The sequence below is a fragment of the Penicilliopsis zonata genome, assembly GCF_001890105.1.
Source record: "Penicilliopsis zonata CBS 506.65 unplaced genomic scaffold ASPZOscaffold_1, whole genome shotgun sequence".
In the NCBI taxonomy this organism is placed as follows: Eukaryota; Fungi; Ascomycota; class Eurotiomycetes; order Eurotiales; family Aspergillaceae; genus Penicilliopsis; species Penicilliopsis zonata.
In genome coordinates, this window is record NW_019208911.1 from 1,733,707 (window position 1) to 1,755,419 (window position 21,713).

At 53.5% G+C, this 21,713-nt stretch overlaps 10 protein-coding genes across 10 annotated transcripts; 8 read left to right on the forward strand and 2 right to left on the reverse strand.

Moving 5' to 3' along the window:
• Positions 1–297: 297 nt before the first annotated feature.
• On the forward strand, positions 298–4,006 carry ASPZODRAFT_127139 (hypothetical protein). Its single transcript, XM_022721666.1, has 5 exons — positions 298–1,616; positions 1,670–2,990; positions 3,044–3,181; positions 3,240–3,734; positions 3,800–4,006. Exons 1-4 carry the CDS (start codon positions 594–596, stop codon positions 3,722–3,724), a joined length of 2,967 nt encoding a protein of 988 aa, XP_022585637.1. The 5' UTR covers positions 298–593; the 3' UTR covers positions 3,725–3,734; positions 3,800–4,006.
• Positions 3,740–6,718, reverse strand: ASPZODRAFT_321215 (hypothetical protein). Its single transcript, XM_022728234.1, has 4 exons — positions 6,356–6,718; positions 5,738–6,301; positions 5,641–5,678; positions 3,740–5,590 (listed from the first exon to the last, which is right to left on the reverse strand). Exons 1-4 carry the CDS (start codon positions 6,415–6,417, stop codon positions 3,804–3,806), a joined length of 2,451 nt encoding a protein of 816 aa, XP_022585638.1. The 5' UTR covers positions 6,418–6,718; the 3' UTR covers positions 3,740–3,803.
• ASPZODRAFT_127143 (hypothetical protein) lies at positions 6,570–7,588 on the reverse strand. Its single transcript, XM_022721667.1, has 5 exons — positions 7,493–7,588; positions 7,396–7,430; positions 7,237–7,328; positions 6,851–7,159; positions 6,570–6,774 (listed from the first exon to the last, which is right to left on the reverse strand). Exons 1-5 carry the CDS (start codon positions 7,548–7,550, stop codon positions 6,669–6,671), a joined length of 600 nt encoding a protein of 199 aa, XP_022585639.1. The 5' UTR covers positions 7,551–7,588; the 3' UTR covers positions 6,570–6,668.
• A 465-nt stretch (positions 7,589–8,053) lies between these two features.
• Positions 8,054–8,930, forward strand: ASPZODRAFT_11975 (hypothetical protein; the record flags this gene model as incomplete). Its single annotated transcript, XM_022721231.1, has 5 exons — positions 8,054–8,106; positions 8,169–8,194; positions 8,251–8,339; positions 8,395–8,797; positions 8,872–8,930. 5 exons carry the CDS (start codon positions 8,054–8,056, stop codon positions 8,928–8,930), a joined length of 630 nt encoding a protein of 209 aa, XP_022585640.1.
• A 683-nt stretch (positions 8,931–9,613) lies between these two features.
• On the forward strand, positions 9,614–10,881 carry ASPZODRAFT_127149 (hypothetical protein). The gene has a single exon (XM_022721668.1). The coding sequence runs from the start codon at positions 9,901–9,903 to the stop codon at positions 10,804–10,806; it is 906 nt and encodes a 301-aa protein (XP_022585641.1). The 5' UTR covers positions 9,614–9,900; the 3' UTR covers positions 10,807–10,881.
• A 431-nt stretch (positions 10,882–11,312) lies between these two features.
• On the forward strand, positions 11,313–12,340 carry ASPZODRAFT_322728 (hypothetical protein). Its single transcript, XM_022728236.1, has 2 exons — positions 11,313–11,511; positions 11,598–12,340. The coding sequence occupies exon 2, from the start codon at positions 11,613–11,615 to the stop codon at positions 12,288–12,290; it is 678 nt and encodes a 225-aa protein (XP_022585642.1). The 5' UTR covers positions 11,313–11,511; positions 11,598–11,612; the 3' UTR covers positions 12,291–12,340.
• Positions 12,006–12,671, forward strand: ASPZODRAFT_127152 (hypothetical protein). Its single transcript, XM_022721669.1, has one exon. It carries the CDS (start codon positions 12,294–12,296, stop codon positions 12,615–12,617), a length of 324 nt encoding a protein of 107 aa, XP_022585643.1. The 5' UTR covers positions 12,006–12,293; the 3' UTR covers positions 12,618–12,671.
• Positions 12,672–12,713: 42 nt separating this feature from the next.
• On the forward strand, positions 12,714–17,954 carry ASPZODRAFT_127153 (hypothetical protein). The gene is made up of 4 exons (XM_022721670.1): positions 12,714–13,083; positions 13,194–13,330; positions 13,395–17,777; positions 17,843–17,954. The coding sequence occupies exons 1-4, from the start codon at positions 13,053–13,055 to the stop codon at positions 17,864–17,866; spliced, it is 4,575 nt and encodes a 1,524-aa protein (XP_022585644.1). The 5' UTR covers positions 12,714–13,052; the 3' UTR covers positions 17,867–17,954.
• A 191-nt stretch (positions 17,955–18,145) lies between these two features.
• On the forward strand, positions 18,146–19,423 carry ASPZODRAFT_127154 (hypothetical protein). Its single transcript, XM_022721671.1, has 3 exons — positions 18,146–18,650; positions 18,719–18,987; positions 19,044–19,423. Exons 1-3 carry the CDS (start codon positions 18,185–18,187, stop codon positions 19,263–19,265), a joined length of 957 nt encoding a protein of 318 aa, XP_022585645.1. The 5' UTR covers positions 18,146–18,184; the 3' UTR covers positions 19,266–19,423.
• Positions 19,424–19,547: 124 nt separating this feature from the next.
• ASPZODRAFT_11979 (hypothetical protein) lies at positions 19,548–21,686 on the forward strand (the record flags this gene model as incomplete). The annotated part of the gene is made up of 1 exon (XM_022721232.1): positions 19,548–21,686. One exon carries the CDS (start codon positions 19,548–19,550, stop codon positions 21,684–21,686), a length of 2,139 nt encoding a protein of 712 aa, XP_022585646.1.
• Between the last annotated feature and the right edge of the window lie 27 nt (positions 21,687–21,713).

The following is a 21,713-nucleotide window of genomic DNA, read 5'->3' on the forward strand; positions in this document are numbered from 1 at the left end:
GCGGAGGTGTGTGAGTCTGGCTTCCGCCTGGTGTCTTCTGTTCTGTGTCATTTCGCTCTGGAGAAGGAGCCGATACCCTTGCGCTTTTTTCTTGTCTTCGTTTACCTGATAAATTTCAATTAGTAATAGCAAATTCCAGGTTCGCTTGTAATTATTTCTGTGCTTGTTTTTCCAATAGAAAAAAAAAACACCTTCGGACTTTGTAAGGCCAGCACGTGGTGCGACGTCATAGGGCCAAGTCATGGCTTCGCTGCCAAACAACAGCAGGCGCTGCTTGTTGCACAACGTTAGGCAGGCGTCTAGACTGCTGGGAAGATCTTCCTGCAGGTTTTTTTCTTCTCCCGAGCGACGATGATTGACAATCTTCTTTTCGTCTTTTCATGATTTTGAAGAGCTCTCCTTTCTTTCTCTTCCTGTTCCTCGCCCTTTGTTTATCTTATCTTGAAGCTGGGGTTCTCCAAGCAACAGCATCGACCTGCCTAGACCCTCAGCGGCGATTGTCCCCTAGCATGCGGGCTTCTTAGAGCCACGTATAGCTTGAGCTCGTACAGACTTTATAGAACCCAGAGGAGGACGTCTACTAACTGAGGATAATGGCTGGGCCAATCCACACATATGGCCCGACGTGTTTTCTGGCCGACGATGAGCCCGATCTGACGGCCTGGCAGTCTTCACCGACTCCGCCCAAAATCCGCACGCAGTTCTTCTACACATCCTCACTACCCATAGACGATCCCCTGACACCTCTGCCTCCGCTGTCGACGGGCTCCGGCTCGGCCAACGAACGATTTCCACCCCAACCCTTCTCAGCTAGGGATAATGCAGCGCTGGAAGACGCCTGGCGGAGTCTGCGGCAGGTTCGAGAGAGGAAGGCGGCGACGCAGGCTAGGAAACAGACACAGAGCTTGAAGGGGAGATCCGGAATCATTGTCCCCGAAGTTCGACGTGATCTAAATCAGCTTCGCAGAAAAGCTGCCGGGAGTGTGGATGATGTAAGCTCGACGAAAAGTCATAGCCAAGGGAGCTCGCCGCGCCTCTCTTCGTGGAATCCAGATGATTCTTCGTCACCGACATACAGGGCTCATTTGCACGATGAAAATAGCAGTGCAGAGTCGCCAACGAAAGGCACCTGGCAAAAGCAGCACATCCGTATCACGGCGGACGATGAACAGCAAGAGGGTAGCGGGAATATTTCATCAAGGAACCGCAAACAAGAAGGGTCTCTACTTGGAAGCGAGATCGAAGCTAATAAACGCATAATGGGTTCTTTCTCTCGCAATGAGGAGCTGGACTCTGATGATGCGGATGGAGATAGTCTTCGCGGAGATCGGTCCCGGAATGCAAGTATCAGTGGATCGCCGTTTATTAGAGCGCCTTTGGGGACTTCTTCAAGCCCATTGACTCGTTCGCAGCTGCCATCGTCATCGAATGATGCTGGTGTTGAGGAGTTCCAACCAGACAGTCAAGCTACGGGTGCAGGCCTTACCTCATCCAGGCCGGCGGGCGAGCAAACCGTCACAGAGGTATCTCAACCCAAGAATGGAGATGATGAAGATGAATCGATCATACCTGTGGGCGTCTCCCGGCTTCATTTGGTGGAATTGCCCAGCCTGAAGGTACTACGAGTCTCTGGAACCTCTGGAGTGCTACTGACTTTTCCGTTCCCTAGATGAAACCTATCTATTGGAGCCCTCTCCACGATATATCAGACGTTATTAGAGCCACGTGGTTCTACAAGAATACACTACTTCCAGTGGAAACAGAAATTGCCAACAAACTAGAAGAGGGATACGATTATTTGAAACCATGGACTGAGACCTGGCAGGACGAACTGAACAGCTGTGTGGAAAACGGAGCGGACGCTGAATTAAAAGTCGTCCACCAGCTGTGGTCCAAAGACGATGTCAGTTCTACCAGCAGACCTGGAACCTCAGAAAATGAGGCCACCAACCAAATACCAGGTGAAGCGGAGGAGTCTCCCGACTCCAAACGGGCAACAGGCTTGATCTTTGAAGACAACCATGCTGCCGGTGGAACAGCCGCATCCCAAGAGGTCATAAAGCCATACTTAAACTCGAGTGTGATCTATGTGGATGCGAAAGACGCTCAGATTCTACGACCGAGTCTGCTTCCGTCAGTCGCGAGAGGGAGAAAACCGCTCAGCGCCATCCGCAAAGGCCGGCAGATCGGTGTCCCCGTCGTTCGTGGTTTCAGTCGCAGGGCGTGGGATCAGCTCCACCCCTCCAAACCGAACCCTGTAGACGTAAGGCACTATCTGCGACGTACTCAGTCCATAGAGATTCCTAGAGCACATGGTGGAGAGGTCTGCTATGCCTGTGCAATGGAGGAATCGCGTCCGAATCCGACTGACTTGGTGCTGGTCATCCATGGGATTGGACAGAAGCTCTCGGAGCGCATGGAAAGCTTTCATTTCACCTATGCAATCAATTCCCTACGCAGAAACGTCAACATAGAATTACATAACGAGCCTGTCTGGTCTCATGTGCGGCCAGACCATGGCGGCATTATGGTTCTACCCGTGAACTGGCGATCGACGCTGTCCCTAGATGACGCAAATCTAGAGGTGCCCTCGACAGAAGATCCAGCATCTAATCGTTACTCTCTGGAAGACATCACCCCGGAGACGATCCCTGCGGTCAGGTCCCTGATTAGTGACGTTATGCTAGACATACCCTACTACCTATCCCATCACAAACCCAAGATGATTCAGGCTGTCGTGAAAGAGGCAAATCGCATCTATCGCCTATGGTGTCACAATAACCATGGCTTCCAGGAGAATGGAAAGGTGCATCTGATTGCTCATTCGCTGGGCAGTGTGATGGCCCTAGATGTTCTCAGCCATCAACCGACCCGGGTCCCCAAGTTTGATTTCTCGACCATACCCGTCCACAAAGATATCTTTGAATTTGATACCGGCAACCTGTTCTTGTGTGGGAGCCCGTCAGGCTTTTTCCTACTTCTCAATAAAGGTCAGTCTGTCGCCAATTATCCTTTAACTTGAAGATGGCTGATCAGCGTGCAGCGAATCTCCTCCCCAGAAGAGACCGCAATAAGCCCGGCAGCGAAGGTGAAGACAGACATCGAGGAGTTGCGGGCGAAGCGGACACGTATGGGTGTGTAGCTGTAGATAATCTCTATAACATAATGCACACAACCGACCGTTAGTGACGACCTTCCCTTATCAATGATGTCGGTATTCAGACTAATCTTTTCTCTAGCCATTGCATATCGTGTCAATGCTGCTGTCGACTGTGATCTCGCCAGCTCGCTCAAGGCCGCAAACATCCATGCGTCATCGGCATCTCTATTACAGTCCTTTGGCAATGTTTTCCGCTGGAGCTCAGCCTCAACAATCATCCCGTCAAGCGTGAGTGCATCACGGCCTGTTACGATCTCCAAGCTTCCCTCTACTGTCGAAATGGAAACACACGACTTTACCCGTGAGGAAATCGCAGAGAAGCGGATGTTCCTGCTCAATGACAACGGGCAGATCGACTTCTTCCTCTCTGGCGGCGGGGGACCCCTAAACATCCAGTACCTCAACATGCTCAGCGCACACAGCAGCTACTGGACGTTGACTGACTTTGTGCGATTCTTCGTTGTGGAGATCGCGAGAAAGCAGGGCCGAGATGGGACGTTGCCTGTGTTTCGGGCAGAGAAGAAGAAAGGCTGGAAGGTTCACCGGGATAGACCAATTTTTTGATGAAGATAAACTATAGAAGACGTTTTTTTTCAATTAATACTTATAGTATATATAAATAACTAATATAATTAATACCTAATTAACCCATCTGCTGCAACGGCCCCAACATCAACGCATCCACCATCTCCCCCTTGGCGACAGGGCCTTTCCCAGGCTTGATCACCAACAAGGCATTTGCACTCGCCAGACTACCCACCCGCGAGCTCCGCTGTCCCACGCCCTCGAGCCCCGTGCTAGAAGCATAGAGCCGGCCGTCGGCACGAGACGCACTCACCACGGCGCGGTGGTACTCTGTTCGTTTGGCGTCGGAAGGGAACGGGTGCGAGAGAGTGACGGAGACGAGGGGCAGGCCTAGCGGGGGTGACAGTGTTGGTGAGATTGTATCCCGCTGGCCCATTCCCATCAACTTATGCAAAGAAGGGAGGACAAATAGATTCAGCGTGACGAGTGCAGAGGCAGGGTTTCCGGGTAGCGAGAAGATGAGTCGTATCTCGCGTTCCTGTTGTATATCTATATTACCAGTGGAAGGGGAGGAGGAGGAAGAGGACGGTTTAAACGGCACCGTTGCAAAGGTAGTCGGTTTGCCTGGTTTCATGGAGACGCGGCCGAAATGGATCGTCCCACCTAGGGAGCGCTCGATGGTTGGTTTCAGCAGGTCGAGCTCGCCCATGGAGACGCCGCCGGTGGTGACGATCACGTCCACTGAAGGGGATGAGCCTACGCCGCGGAGAGCGTCGCGCAGGTACTGCTCGATTTGTCCGACGGGGGTGTCGCGCGCGATACCCAAGTCAACGGTTGGGAACCCCCAGGATGTCAGGCAGGAGATGAGACTGGGGCGGTTCGAGTCCCGGATCTGGCCGCCTTGTAGGGTGACTGGGGCGTCGTGTTCGACTAGCTCGTCGCCTGTGCTGAGTACGCCGACGCATGGCTTCTTGTATACTTTGACGGTTCGGGTGCCCGTCGAGGCAAGGAGCCCAATCTCGCCGCCGACGGAGGTGATCAGGTCTCCCTTTTGGAGGATGCGGGACCCGAGGCTGACGTCGCTGCCTGGTTCGCGGACGTTTTCGCCCGGTTTGATCGCGTTTGTGAGGATCTCTACTGTGGCTTCTTCCTTGCCGTCTGCCGTCGTGGTAACCAGCACGGTGTCTTCGACCATGACCACTGCATTCGCGTTGGGCGGCAGCGGGGCCCCTGTGGTGATTCGTGCGATGGTACCGGGCTCTAGAGGAGCGAGAATACCCCCGGCTTCTGCGTGGGTCACAGATGCCACGGGGAACGTGCCCTTGGTGCCTGGGCCGGCGGCAGTCGACTCGGGAGCAATCACCGCGTATCCGTCCACGATACTTGCGCGGTATGCCGGGACCGCCTCTGCAGCGAGGATGTCTTCGGCGAGAACGAAGCCTACAAGACTAGTCGTCACTGGAACTTCAATCACGGTGGGCTCCGGAGTGTGCTCGCTGATCAGCTTGAGAGCGTCGTCGACCGACAGCATGGGGTATGGCGATTCCCTGTGCCGTCTTGTCGGACCGGCATTGGGATCATTCGACTGTGGCCGTTCCAAGGGCAAGGTGTGTGCTCTGGGAACAACGTGTCCGGGACCATGAGAATGATGATTATGGTTATGGTGATGGTGGTGTTGGTGATTGTTCTGCTGTTGAGACGGTCTAATACCAGCCTCGACCTCCAACTTCTTCACACCTGAAGCGTGGAGACTTCGGGAATCCGCCCCTGCAGCCTGCATGCACGCATGAGGGAGAAGCTTGATGACTGCATCGAGATTCTCTTTGGCACCCTTTGGTGATCCCGGCAACGTGATGATCAAGGATCTCTTCCGGGTTCCAGCCACCGGGCGAGACATTATTGCGACTGTCGTCGGAATTAGCGTCATATATGTATTTTGTCAAGATCTGGCCTACATGGTGTAACATTCAGGGATGCCGCTAGCATGCCATGCCTGTACAGTACACATTACTAATGTTGTACCCATGGGCAAGGGACACAAGATCGACTTACACAATGCCGGGAGCATGACGATCGATCAGAGGCGATACCGCCTGGAAATAGCAAGTAAGTAAATTTTCTATCCGGCTTGTAAAAATAGTGGAGGACTCAAAATCGATCGATTGATGTCCTTCCGGACCCCGCATTGATATCTCCTCGATCTGAACGCACCTCTGGTGTATTGTCCTTGACAGCAAACCCTGTCCCACCACTGGTGAGCACAAGATTGAACGGATTCGGCCCATCGGTCCAGGCACAAATCGCTTGTTGAATGGCCAGCACGTCGTCTGGCACGATCTTGGAGACTGGAGGCTCCTCCCATTTCCCTGACCCCTCCACGGCGAATGACGTCGTGAGCGTCTTAGCGACCATGTCCGACGCAGGGTTCTGAGACGCAGTGTCTGAGATGACGAGAATCGCGGCTCGTAATTTGGTGTCCCCCATTTTCCCCTTTGTGCACTGGATATGCGCGCTGAACCGGGGGAACTGGTGTTTCTCTGCTTGAGCAGGTGTAGTGGTGGTGTTGATAAGAGGTGGGCGGAGCTGCCGACTCTGATAGATATGCCCGCGGAAATACTGCATAATTACAAGGTCAATATCAAAGCAGAAATTCGTACAAGAAAGGCTTACGTATTCCACTGAGTGAACATATTATTCGAAGCTGTGTCTCGTCTCAATCCATTACTGTACATCGCCTGACTGATCCCGACCACCCAGTGGGGTTATAATGCCATTTGCGCAAACCCAGAAAGAAATTCTACATTCACATTGAAGCCAGACGCCATGAAAGTGTATATAGGAAAGATGACAGCAACGAGAAAGAAGATATTCGAGTACAATTCATACAGCCGTGTCTTGCCCACCTGTTGTGCACGCCCCATGCGTGACTTTTCCAGCCTCTCTATCCATTGTATTCGCTCCTTTGGGAGCACCGTGAATTTAATCAAGCCCCAAAGTCGTTGGCCTTGCCGGAAACCAACAGTCCGACAATCAGACCGAAGAGACCGAGAACGGAACTGAAAATCTCGATGACCAGGATTTTGACGAACCTGTGATTTGCAAGCCATATAGTTAGCTTTGATCGCCCAGAATCAGCCGAGAAAGAAAGGTAGAAGGGACACAAACAGGCTGGGGTCGGCGGCATCAGCTAGAGCTGCTCCACTTCCATTGATTCCCACGGAAATACCGCAAATCAGATTGCACATGCCGACCGTGATGCCGCCCCAGAAGAGCGCGTAGCCGGTGTAGTAGCTGCTGCCGGAGAAGAGCTCCTCGTCGCTGACCAGGTTGAGCTTCGAGGAAAAGACAATGGCCATGATCACACCGTAGATAGCCACAACTTCACAGAAAATAATCGAAATCAGGTTCTTTGTCCGGATCCGCGGCGCCCGGACACCTCCACCCACGATCGATGAGCCCGTCAAGAAGATACCCCTGTAGTCGACGTCGTTCGGCGTTAGTATCTATTCATGGACGGAGAGGTTTAATGTCGGGTCATCAGATCATCTTACCATGCTGCTCCAACCACCGACAGGCCTATACACATCGCAATACCAATATTCGCCCACGCATACGGAGAAACCGCTTCCAGGAAATACCCGACCTAGCTCAAGGTTAATAAAGCAACAGCGACAGACTCGGGAAACCCCAGCCGAGAGGGAACGTCGTACATTGAACACCTCGCCATCTCCACGGAACAGCAGGTCTAAAAGACCTAACATCAGTCCACCATCCCAAAGACCCTCCAGCCAGTAACTAGATACTCACACAACCCTATCACCAGAACCACCAGGGTCACAAAACCAGCCGGATACAAGAGACCCATATCGTGATCTCCACCCCGAGCCAGGGACGCTGCAAAGAAACCGCCGGCAGAGATCAAGTTGTAGTCGCCGGAGACAGACGAGACCGACGGGTTGCAAAAGGAAAAGAGCGAGAGGGGAGGGGTCGACGGGGGTTCGAGTGGCTGCTGAAGCTCCTCCTAACTAGCTGGGAACTGCCTCTTGCTCTTGCTCTTGCTCTTGTGTACCTCAGCAAGTCGGGGGCCAGCTGGCCAGTCGGGCCGGATTAATCCGCCCGGGGCGCGCGCGCGGTGGGTGGCCTGCGAACCACCCCCCTCTCAAGAGAGCTGGCAGCTTGGAGTTCGGTCGCAACTCATTGGGAAACGGTGTGCATTTCTGGCCGACTGGTCGGCTTTTCAACAAACAGGCTCTCTAGTTTGTCTTGTATATCTGTGGAAAGACAGTCATTGATCGGATCTTTTGAGCGCTTGTCTCGCGGCGGATCGGTGCTCGTACCCCTAATACAACACCACACACTGCTGGAACAATGGCTTCCACGTCGGGGGTAGGGTCGTATTCGAACCCGTTGAAGAAATTCAAGTATGTCTATTGCTCTGGCCGAATCGGGGTTATGGATATTTTTGGTTAATTGGGTGACACAGGCTAGTCTTTCTGGGAGAACAGAGCGGTATGGATGTCATAGACCATGGCCTGTGAATGGGATAGACTGACAGTTACGAACAGTGGGAAAGACGTCGTTGATCACACGGTTTATGTACGACTCATTCGATAACACTTATCAAGCGACAATCGGTATCGATTTTCTGTCAAAGGTATGCAGGTTGACACTTGCTTGTCTGGTCCCCAATATTGACAACCACCTTCCAGACCATGTACCTTGAAGACCGCACTGTTCGACTTCAGCTTTGGGATACTGCCGGTCAAGAGCGGTTCCGGTCTCTCATTCCCTCCTACATCCGTGACTCGAGCGTTGCCGTTGTGGTCTACGACATCTCCAACGCCAAGTCCTTCCAGAACACTCGGAAATGGATTGACGACGTGCGCGGCGAGCGAGGGAACGACGTGATCATTGTGCTGGTTGGAAACAAGACGGATCTCAACGACAAGCGCGAGGTGACGACCGCGCAGGGCGAGGAGGAGGCCAAAAAGAACGGCCTGATGTTCATCGAGACCAGCGCCAAAGTCGGACACAATGTCAAGCAGCTGTTCCGGAGAATCGCCCAAGCCCTGCCGGGAATGGAGGGCGAAGCTGCTCGGGGAGAGAGCCAAAGTTAGTCCTTCCACCCACATTTATCTTCCTTTCTCTTCCTTCGATGTGATACTGACTCTGAGATCCTTCCACAGTGATCGATGTCAACATTAGCCCCAAGGAGACCACGACAAATGATGGATGTGCCTGCTAAGTGTGATCATGATACCTTGTTGTATTCAGCTACGACTCCTTGGAAATCTATTGCTGGAGCCTGGAGCTGTTTCCATCATCCTCTACTACTTTATGTTTTTTTCCTCTCCATTTCTCTTCTGTATATTCTCTTGACTCTTACCTTTCGCCAATAACTAGCGTGTCTAGATAACCTCCTATTGAATTATATCCATGGATATCTCGGGAACCTCAAGCTTGAAACAAAGGCTGACACTGGTGGATTACTTGCAACGAACCACCACCACTTTATTGTATGATATGATAGTTATTTGCATCAAACGTTCTAAATAATTAGATCTTCAGAACATAATATCTACCAAATCCACTGCATTATCTAGTACCCAGAGTAAGCAGAACGCTATTGGGTGCGTCGTACACCAACTCTGCATAAATACTCCATAGTACGCCTCAAGATCCCTCTTCTGGACTTATGAAACAATCATAAGTTATTTCTGAATCATCTTACCACATAAAAATCCAACGTCGCCCGCCTTGGCAATAATAGTAGAACATAGACCCTTCACCAACAGCGGCAAACGATCATCGGGCGGATCAGCCGGAGTTTCGCCCCTGCAATCGGGCTGACTGACAAAACCAAAACCCAAACCAAACCCAGCCATTTTCTCATCCCCAGCCTCTCGTGCCTCCCTGGCGACGTCCAACCTCTGCTGTGGTTTCCTTCCATTCCTTCTGCTGTGTTTCGCTCCGACTCCCATTCTTGAAGCCAAGCGACTCTATTCTGATCGCATCCAACGGGCGTCAAGATGGGCTTCTTCGCCTTCCTCCGCATTCCGCGGCCAGAGGTAACGTTGCGCAAATGCAGTCGACCGGTCAAACGGTCAGATCAGACCAGGGGGAGCTGGAAAACTAACGCTCTGGCTTTTTTGAAATAATAGAGCTTTCTCTACGTGATGAGTCTGGAGACTGGCGCGACCCTGATCGCGTTATCAATGATGATTAACAAAATCAGCGGCCTGTACGGCCTGCTGGCGCTGCTGACCGGATACCACCTCTCGCCCGTCCAGCTGTCCATGTATCTCTACTCGCTCGTCGTCCTCGCCGTCGCCGTGTACCTCTTCCCACACATCCGGAAACAGTCTCCGTTACAATGTTTGGCGCTCGCATGGATCTACCTGATCGACAGTGTTGTCAACGCCGCATACACCGTCGCGTTCGGTGTGACGTGGTTCATGGTCATTTCGCAAAACTACGATAGCAGCAACGGCAAGTCGTCGTCGTCGTCGTCGTCGTCTCCCGGTAAGGCGACAATGGAGCAGACTGCAGGCTTCACCAGTGCCAAATATGACTCGTCGAAAAAGAGCGATGCGATCGGAAATGTCGTTTACCAGCCCGAAAGTTTCCAGAGCATCATCTTCATCTGCTCTCTGTGGATCATCCGCACATATTTCGTTCTGGTCATGCTAGCGTTTGCTCGCCAGTCTCTGCGGATGTACGTTGCGGTCCCCCGTCATACGCAGCTCCCCACCCACAGCCGCAACACCTCGTTGGCCAGCGTTGCGGACATTGACCGCGAGCCGTTTTCCACCTTCAGCCCCGACGGTCAGGGCTGGGAGGGCAAGCTGGGCCGCCTGATGATCGGTATCGGCCGCGGCTACTGGCTGGGTGAAGACGACAGCAGCGGCAACCCGAACTGGGCGACGATGGTCCGTCGCCCCTGGGCCCGTCCAGAGGACCTCTCTGGCCCGTTGGAGCGTGAACGGCGACGCAGATCCGGCACAGGTCCTCCACAGCCCTCACAGTTCGTTATCCAGGCTGCCTCCTTGCAGCAGCAACCGATCCCCGAGGAAGCTCCGCTCGCGAACGTTAAGATGCAACCTTGGCCTGAAAACCGGTGATCCTGGTCTATTACTCGGACAAACAAAAAGCTATTTGTTCGAATGTCGAGCCTGCCAATGTATCTTTCCCCCCCGGCAATGATCCATCTGTCTATAAACCCGCGAGGGCGCCCCCACCCCCCCACCCCCCCCCCCCCCAATGACTCGGGCCAAGAGCTGGCCTTGAGTATCGTACATTTCACCCCCTTTGTACAACCATTCACCTTTTGTACGGAATACTTTGTACAATCGGAAAGAGGGGCAAATATCTTTTTTTTCTTGCCCGCTTTTTCCCTTTCCTCTCCTCAACCATTTTACACCTTTTTTCCCCTTTTTCTTCCTTGTTGCTATATATGCCGAGACGATCTACATAAGTGGTGATGAAATGGACAGACGGAAACTATACGGAAACTACTGCATGACAAAACTAATGTTTCATGGCTTTCCTACAAACGGTCTTAACTACCCTGACAGGACACGGTCTGTCCTGTTGACGACGTATAACGGCGTGCTAGAGGTTTTGCCTGGGTCATCCTTTTTCTCTTCCACCAGGGCACTTGGTCTTTTGGATAGGAGATCACGCCGCGGTGGTGCCTAGCTATAGATAGGAAACATACGATAAATGGAACACAACTTTAGATTTTGATCTTCCATGGTGCTACTGACCGCATCCAAGATAAACTCGTGCCATCAAAGTATTGAATCATCATTACCACGACAGTCTGGGTAAGGGAAGGTGTCAAATATTATCATTATATAACACTGGCTTATCTCTTCCAAGTTTCTATGTTCAACTCTTCTAAATATCGCAGATACTAAACCAAAAGATGAAAGAGAAAACACTTGGATATAAAATCCCGAGCTTGATCAAGATCCCCTATCTCCAAAGAAAACCAAAAAAGACCATCCCCCTCCTGGCATTCAGTGAGGACATTTTATACGAGATCTACGAATGTCTCCCTCTAGTCGACCAAGCATGCCTAGCACTCAGCTGCAAACGGCTGCTCAGCCTATTCGGCAAGGGGTTGAAACAAGAAGAGTTCGCATTCCCTCATCTTCTGCGTTCCCGAGCACCCATCCTGTGCGTCAACAGTGCAGAGGTGGTACGCAACCAGCTTCTCCTCCGACTAGAGACAGACACCAGCGCATACTGCGGGAGATGCCTGAAGCTGCATCCTCGGCATGAATTCTCTCCAGAGCCGTCTAGTCCAAAGAAAAGAGGTTGGTGGAGGAAATCCAAGAACAAGACTACAACAATCCAGACATCTCAAGCTCTAGAAAAGTCGTGTACAGTCTACGCAGGCATCCTAGATATATGCCCCTGTACCTCCTTGACGCTTCGAGGTAGGGGCCGTATCATCGACCTCCTTCAATCACCGAGCACACCACTGCAGACTCGATATGGTCTGTCCTCACCAAAACCTGATATCTACCATCATACGCAGGAATCATATCGTCTTCAGATTCTGTGGACTATGTCATACTATGATCGTCAAAAGCATTAGACAATGTTCCGCAACTCAATACGTCTATTCTACCATACGAAATCTAGGAGGGCGAGAATGGTGTGCAGACATGTTTTGGCTAGACCACTGTCGTCTTACCTTACTGGCAACCGATTTTCGGACAACAGGCAGTTCTGGTCACGGTCACAGGAATGTCGAAGGAGGATGCAGGGTGTTCATGGTGACTGGGAAAGGGATTACTGCCTGGACCACTTGCCACAGAAGGCCCGCGCGGCACTCTATGAGGACACGGCAAGTGTTGATATGACTCTAGCCCAGTTGACAGCAGGGCTTCCTGAGCTGGAAGAGCGTATTGCAGCTGCATAAGAATGATACTATAGTCAATATTGCCCACAATCTCTCACTATAACTACCTACCTTACTCTACTTGTAGTGATACTACACTTACTAAGTGAATGACGTGCTCGAGGGCGGTCACGGGACCCCCGCGCCAAAACGTTTGCACTGGCGGTTTGCATCGATGTCGTGATCGTCGGCCAATCAGCGGCAGGCAGTTCTAACCCAGAGGACGGGGTGGGCAGAGTGAGAGAAAGGGACAAAAGCGTGGGAAGAGCCTTGTTTTTTTTGTCTGAGGAGGGGAAAACACACAGTGGAAGTTGGACCTGCTCTCTTCTCCTGAATCTTCCATCTCCGTGTGGTTTTTGTTGATCCTGGGGGTGTTCTTGTCCCATAGATGTGCTGAGATACCTTACTACTACATACATCCAATTTCAGAGCCAGTAGTAGCAAGGGGCTTTTGTAATGGCTCCCGTTACTGCTGCAGGCGAGGCTGGTGAGTCAAGGGCATTGAGCAGAAGACAATCGCTTTCTTTCTTTCTTTTTTCTTTTTGTTATGATCTTTTATCTTGCTTGGATATAGAAGATGATGCTAACCGACGACAGTCGCCAGAATCGCATATCTGCTCAGCGACCTGGTCGTCTCTGTCCAGCCCTCCTTGCAAACCGACTCGATCTTCTCCAAGCCCCTCAAGGCCCTGAAGGCGAGCAAAACCAGCAATCTCTCTAGCAAAACACCAGAGGTATGAATATATCCCCCAAAGTTGAGACTTGGGTTCCCCTCTGGTTAACTGGGTTCGCCGTCAGGTCGTCGCCGTGAGAGAAAATGAAGACCCTCTGCTGTCAGCATTTCATCCTGTCCAGACAGGCCATACCGTGTCTGTCGTCACGGCCTCGTCGGTCCTTCTCTCCTCGATCCCACACCTTTACCGTCTAGCGAACCACCCCGTGGTCGTTCACGTTGCCCTTGAACCGTCTCCATTTCCCGACTACTCCGTCATCAGCTCAATACGCCAGTGTGGTTTCACGTTTCTGCACTCGGAAACCCTGCAGGAGGCTCAGGACATCGCTCTCACGGCTCATGCGTTGGCGCTGCGGTCTGGCAAGGGTGTCATTCACTTCTTTGATCCTTCCAACTCCGCACATGATGATGCCATCTCCCCCGAAGATGTGGAGATTGTCCGCAAGCTTGTTGACACGACCGAAAGCACTACTTCTCATGCTCACGCTGATGCCCAGACACTGTACACGGAGTCCGGCCGTGTGGCTGTCACCAGCGAAGAGGGCTTGATTGCTCCTACTGGCACCCAGACCATCATCTCCGGAGAGACGACTCCTTCGGGAATCCCGTCCACGGTTAGCGTCGATACCTCTTCGGTGGGCTCGTCGAGGCGGGCAAGCAGCACGGACAGTCGTGCGCTCAGCTCGTCCGCTACCACCGTGGATGCCTCGAGCGTGCGCCCGGTGAACGCGGCAGACATTTTTGAGTGGACTGCCCAGATCTGGTCCCTTCTTTCCAAGCTCGCGGGGCGCACCTACCACGCCGTCGAGTACACCGGTCCCTCGGACGCCAAGTCTGCCATCTTTGTTTTCGGTTCCACCGGTGTCTTCGTCGATATCCTGGCGGATCCCACCAGCCACAGCGAGCTCGAGACCATCGGTCTCATCACTGCCCGCCTGTACAGACCCTGGACCGGAAGCCAGATCGTCAGCTCGATCCCCACCACGGTTGAGAAGATCGCCGTTCTTGAGCAGGTTCGTAAGACCACGAGATGGGGTCCCTCGCTCATGGACATCCTGTCTAGCGTCACCCCTGCGACTGCCGGGCGTGCGCTGAAGATCGTCGGATACCGTCTGGGCTATGTCGAGCCCTCCACTGCCGTCCAGGCTCTCCGCGGCGTCGTTCAGAACCTCACCTCCGAGTCTCCTATCCAGAATCTCGAGATCGGGAACCCCACCGCCCCAACGGCGGTCGCCCCACTTGAACAGCCCCATATTGAAAATGCGTATCTGAAGATTCTCCACCAGCTCTTTGGGGACCGTCTGTACATCGCCAACCAGCTGGGTGCCAATGATGCCGGTATTTCCTCCACCATCGCTGCCAGCCCGGAGTATGGGTTCGGCTCCCTGATCGCCAGGAAGGAGCACCGCGAGCGCTTCATCCGTGAGGTTGAGGAAGCCTCCAAGGCGACCACCTTCGCGACCGACGTTGTCAAGTCCTGGCTCACCAAGTGGGCTTTGAACGCCAAGGATACCGTCAAGTCCAACAAGCTGGCCCCTGATGTGATTGCCCGTCTTGCCAATGACGGATCCACCCTCTCCAGACAGCTTCTCGGCTCAAAGCAGCTCTTCTTCCAGGAATCCCAGTGGCTCATTGGCTCCGATGCTTGGGCTTACGATCTGGGAAATTCCGGTGTTCATCATGTTCTGGCTTCTGGCGCCAACGTGAACATGCTCATCATTGACTCCCAGCCTTACTCGGAGCGCACTGCTGCCGACCCCACTCGCAGAAAGAAGGACATTGGTCTGTACGCCATGAACTATGGCAACGCCTATGTTGCCTCTGTGGCTGTCTACAGCTCCTACACGCAGGTCCTGCAGGCCATGGCGGAAGCCGAAAAATTCGAGGGTCCCTCCGTGGTTGTTGCGTACTTGCCATACCACCAGGAGAACGACTCTGCCCTGACCGTGCTTCAAGAGACGAAGAAGGCCGTCGACCTCGGTTACTGGCCTCTGTACCGTTGGAATCCCGATAATGACGACAAGGGCGAACCCAAGTTCTCTCTCGACTCGGAACGCATCAAGCGTGAGCTCGAGGAGTTCCTGCGCCGGGACAACCAGCTCTCGCAGCTGATGAACCGCCAGCCCAAGTTCTCCCCTGTCCTGTCCGAGTCCTACGGCACGGAGGTGCGCGCCCTGCAGAAGCGCAAGGCCAAGGACTCGTATGAGAAGCTCCTCGAGGGTCTCTTCGGTGCTCCCTTGACCATCCTGTTTGCCTCGGATGGCGGCAATGCTCAGAACCTGGCTAAGCGTCTTGGAAACCGCGGCCGCTTGAGGGGCTTGAAGACCATGGTGATGGCCATGGATGAGTACCCCCTCGATGATCTGGCCACTGAGGAGAACGTCGTGTTCATCACCAGTACCGCGGGACAGGGTGAGTTCCCCGTCAACGGCCGTGCTCTGTGGGAAGTGGTCAAGAATTCGGGTGATCTCGACCTGTCCTCGATCAACTTCTCGGTCTTTGGTCTGGGTGATAGCCACTATTGGCCCCGCAAGGAGGACAAGATCTACTACAACAAGCCTGCCAAGGATCTTGATGCTCGGGTTGCCTTCCTGGGCGGTCGTAAGCTTGCCGATATCGGCCTGGGTGATGACCAGGACCCTGATGGCTTCCAGACGGGCTACTCTGAGTGGGAGCCTCGTCTGTGGCAAGCTTTGGGAGTCGACAACGTCGAGGGTCTTGCGGACGAGCCCCCGCCGCTTACCAATGAGGATATCAAGATTGAGTCCAACTTCCTGCGCGGAACCATTGCCGAGGGTCTGCTCGACGAGTCAACTGGCGCCATCTCTGCCAGCGATCAGCAGTTGACCAAGTTCCACGGCACGTACATGCAGGATGACCGTGATATCCGAGACGAGCGCAAGGCTCAGGGTCTGGAACCTGCGTACAGCTTCATGATCCGCTGCCGTCTTGCGGGCGGCGTCGCCACCCCTTCCCAGTGGCTGCAAATGGACGATATCAGCAGCGCTTTCGGTAACGAGACCATGAAGCTTACCACCCGTCAAACCTTCCAGTTCCACGGTGTCGTCAAGCGCAACCTCCGTGGCGCCATGCGTGCCATCAACAAGGCTCTGATGACCACCATCGCCGCCTGTGGTGATGTCAACCGGAACGTGATGTGCAGCTCTCTCCCCGAACTGTCCTTCTTCCACCGCGAGACCCACGCGGTTGCACAGAAGATCAGCGACCACCTGCTCCCCTCGACCACTGCCTACCACGAGATCTGGCTGAAGGATGAAGATGACAAGAAGATCCAGGTCGCTGGCGACGCGCTGGTCGACCACGAGCCGCTGTACGGACCTACCTACCTGCCTCGCAAGTTCAAGATCACCATTGCCATCCCGCCCCACAACGATACGGACGTGTACGCGCACGATATCGGCCTGATCGCCATCAAGGGAGCCGACGGCCACCTGGAAGGCTTCAACGTCTTGGCCGGTGGCGGTATGGGCGCCACGCACAACAACAAGAAGACCTACCCGCAGACCGGCCGGATGTTTGGCTATGTGGCCGCCGACCAGGCCCACATCTTCTGCGAGAAGATCATGCTCGTGCAGCGCGACTTTGGCGACCGCAAGAACCGCAAGCACGCTCGTCTCAAGTACACGATCGACGACATGGGCGTTGAGGTGTTCAAGGGCAAAGTGGAGGATCTGATGCCCGGCGGGCTCAAGTTCGCGGAGCCGCGCCCCTTCCAGTTCGCCTCCAACGTCGACACCTTTGGCTGGTTGAAGGACGAGAAGGGGCTGAACCACTTCACCTTCTTCATCGAGAACGGCCGCATCGAGGACACCGCCGAGTTTGCCATGCGCACGGGTCTCCGCGAGCTGGCCAAGCTCGACAAGGGCGAGTTCCGGCTGACGGGTAACCAGCACCTGATCATCTCCAACGTCAAGGACGAGGATCTCGCCGAGGTCAAGGAGCTCATGGCCAAGTATAAGCTGGACAACACCAACTTCTCGGGCATGCGGCTGTCCTCCTCGGCCTGCGTGGCTTTCCCCACCTGCGGTCTCGCCATGGCCGAGTCGGAACGCTACCTGCCCGTCCTGATTTCCAAGCTCGAATCCACCCTGGAGGAAGTTGGCTTGGCCCAGGACAGCATCGTGATGCGCATGACGGGCTGCCCCAACGGGTGTGCCCGGCCCTGGCTGGCCGAGGCGGCTTTTGTCGGCAAGGCCTACGGCGCCTACAACATGTACCTTGGCGGCGGGTACCACGGCCAGCGACTGAACAAGCTCTACCGCTCCTCCATCAAGGAGGACGAGATCCTCGATATCATGAAGGGTCTGCTCAAGCGCTACGCCGCAGAGCGCAACACCGAGGGAGCCAAACCCGAGCGCTTCGGAGACTGGTGCATTCGCGCCGGGGTCATCAAGGCGACCACCGACGGCCGCAATTTCCACGAAGGAGTAAGTTTACTGAGCTTGTATTGTTTTATTTTTTTTCCTTTTGTGCAGAAGCTAATTGAATTCAGGTTGCCGAGGAAGACGAAGAGTAGCGACGATCCTATGTACTGCACAGTAGATTTGTTATTGGTGTCCAAAATATCATTCCATTATTTCCATAGAAGAATGACAATTTTAAATAGACAATATTTACTTTATATCTAGTAATCTACTGACAGAATATTCCGTATTCCGTACTCCGTATTAGTGAAGCCTGAGGCTAAAAAGTATGCCTGAGGCCACAGTTCAGAGGGGCAAGGCGGTAGATCAGGCGGTGAGGGTATCTAATCAAAAAATATTCAACGACAAGTGAAGCTATACAGAAGACAGTGTTTGAAACCATTGAGCTACTCAAGCTAAAAGGAAAAGAAATGGCAGAATCCGACCCCATAATCTCCTCGTACGATGTATTTTTGACCGACTCAGAAATCAACCGGTACGTCCTGCAGTACCTGGACCGACCGATCGACAAGGGCTACGATGAGCGACACGGCCAGCAGCCGGCAGCGTTCCGAATGAAGCCCGAGACGGGGCTCGTGGAAGTCGACGTCCCGATCAACACCCAGTTCAATTATGATGTCGACAAGGGAGAGCAGTATGGCGAGGCGTTACGGCGGAGTCGGGCGGCGCGCGAGGGCGGCGGGTACGGCATGGCGGGCGGGTTTAGCTCTGTAGGTGCTGGAGCGTCGGCAAGAGTCAAGATGGAAGGTAGCTCTGGTGATGTCGAGATGGGAGGGACGAATCGGAAGGAGTACCTTGGTTTACAGACTTTGGGGGGGCGGATTAAGATCCCTGAAGAGGGGGATCCGGTCTATATGCTTGCTGCTTTTCGGGGGAGTACGTTTTTTTTTTTTTCTTGAGTTTTAAATATGGGCGTGGATATGGGTGTGAGGCTAATGTTATAGAAAATCTGCATTTATCTCCCGTCTCTGCGGTGGTGCAGTTACACCCCCAGCTTCACCATATCGATGCATTGGAGGAAATGTCGAAAGGGAGAGGCTCCAAGGGCAAGAAGGATGGCGACGAGGAACGCTCTGCCGAGACGGAGGCTCGCGCGATCGACGTCAAGATCAAGGCTGCTGAGGACGGAGAGGCCGTCACGGCGGGCAACCTGGAGCTTTTGAAGCAGATGCAGGATGAGAAATGGAAGACGTACGACTGGGTTGATGCCGAGGTAGGTCATACATCGCTCTTCTGTGGTGTCTAATGGATTGTGAACTAACTGGGTAGACTGAGGAGTCGTGGCACACCTACGAGAGCTACATGATCCATCAACACCCCGAGGATCTTCCGCAACTTCACGCAGCGATCAATAGCGAGGATTACCTGGACACGATGAGCGCGCCGCGGATCGATCCCGCTCGTCCCGAAATGACCGGCTGGGCAATGAAGCAGAACCGGAAAAGGCAGAAGGAAGGCAAAGAGAGCCCGGAAGACGACGCCCAGGGGTGAGACCGTTGGATATATCCCCTTTACGAATAGTCACGATCATACATGACCTTGATAGACTTGCCATCTTTCCATAGATCTTAAAAAAGTGTATTATAGAAGAGCTGATATCTTTTTTCTTTGATCTGGGTTATTCTACCCAGTCAAAACACAAATGCCTAATAACTTCCTTCGATTGCTCTGTTTGCGTTCTGCTTAGATAAGCAGTCTCACTTTGTCGTATCCAAACCATCCCCCAGAGGCCTCGCACTTCAGTCCTTCCATCACTTCGGTTCTACCTGCAAAATGAATCCATCTGCATCTGATACTTCTTCAGTCTTGAAAGAGTTGCATCGAGATCTTGTCCGGAAGTATTCAAGGCATGGAGCCAAGGTTGAGGAGCTATGGCGCTCGTTTGGCCAGGGTGCACGCGTCAAGGCCATGAAGGCTGGAGCAGCCAACGGCGAGGTGTTGAAGAACCCTACGGACCGATCCATGGGAAATGTGTACAAGATGCTCCCGGAGTGGAATCTGCGCGATGTGACGGAACCAGAGTCGGACTATCTGCTGGACATGCTGAAGCATCGAGCGACCAAGACGCTCGTGGAACAGTACCAGCAGGGGGACGCGGAGTTCATCTTCAACAGCATTCGAGATAATGGGTTACGGCATGCCGATGAATCGAAACTGAAATATTGTTTCGCACTTTTCATGGATGAACAGAGCTACGGGCGATGCATGCAGGTCACCGACCCGGCCAGGTATCAGCAGACGATGTCCGATCTGGCTTTCGCGGTCAATGCTCGAGTCTGCGTGCCCCAGACGACTGGCGAGTTGATCATGCAACGGCAGATATATCTCTTGCAGTCGCTGAATATCATCATCGAGGACATTCTCGACATGGGCTCCACGACTCGCGCGTCCAACACCCGGTCGAAAAAGCCCGAGGACGTTGCTCGTGCGGCTCTGGAGAAGCTCTCGATCGTTCCCAAGCCGGAAAAATTCTCCCTCGCCCAGGTGATTGCGAGTGCGCAGGATCAGAAATCGGCTCTGCAGGATGACTTTGATCTGTGTTGCACGGAACCTGCCTTCCTGGAACATGTGGTCAATTTGTGGTTCTTCAGTCGGCCTGAGCTGCTGCAGGACGAGAAGGGTCGGATCCTGCCCCTTCACACCGACAAATATATCAGTACGGCATTTGTCGAAGTCATCCACAGTTCTATTGCCGGTGTCGCTGTTTGGGATTATCTCGGTCGTTTGCTGCAGGAGCTCCAGGATAGACCGAATGATCGAACCTACCGAGGCATTATCCTGCAAGAGATCTCGAATATCTGCCATTTCGAATACAGCCGGGTGCAGAACATCTTCAAGCGCTACGTGCAACTCAAATTCGGCTCCAAGTACTTCAAACGCGTCTCGGGAGCTTACGACAATGGTGTTGCGCGGGTCACGATGAAGCTCAAACCGGACTCCCTCACGCGAGAGAAACCGCAGGACCATTACCTACTACGCCTCTGTCAGCCGGAGAATAACGCCATCAAGGCTATCAGCTGGATCAAGAAATTGGACGATCTTCATAAATCTTTCCCAGCCGAGCGGGATACGATGAGCGAGCAGGAACTTGAAGCGTTTGGGAATTTGGCGGTGACGGCCAGCTTTGTCCAGGCTTTGGCCGCCTCGTTCCCACTGCCCCCCAATAACCTGAAGAAGGGACACACATACATTCCCAGGCTGAAGGCGTTGATGGCAGAGATCGACCAGCTGAAGACCGAGATCGACCTATCCGACTATGCAGTTCCGATCGCTAACCTCCTGGAGCCCGGAATGGCCGAGGGCGCGCTGAAGTCGTTGGACCAATTCATCATCGACAAGACCGGAACCAAGATCGGATTCCTCTACCAGGACCTGAATGAAGGCTGCCTGGCCGAGCTCAACGCTCACTATGAACAGCAAAAGGAGAAGCTGGACAATCTCTCCAAGGCCGCCGAGCTTGCCGTGCCGTCCGTGACCGAAACGCCCAGCCCTGTGGTCGTACAGGAACGAAAGGAAAAGCTCAAGACCCGCCCGGAACACTCTTCCATCTATGACATCACCCCTGCAAGCGTGGCTGCTTCTTCTCAGCCCCAGCCTGGAGAAACCTCGCCGGTCTTCAAGGTGAAGCCCTCCTCATTCAAGGTCTTCTCCACCCTCTTCTCCAGGGCAGTTTCGCGCGGATCCATCGCCTGGGCCGACTTTGAAGCAGCCATGGCCAACCTTAAATTCTCCGTGATGCCCAAGTTTGGATCAGTCTTTACCTTCTTTCCTCCAGAAGACCTTGACGTCCAGAGATCCCTCACTATCCATCGACCTCACCAGTCTCGGATCGAAGGATATACCCTCCTCCGGTTTGCGAATCGCCTGAAGCGATTGTACGGATGGGGGGAACAGTCTTTCGAGGAGGAGTAGCCAGTGATAGCTTAAGTGTAGTCATGA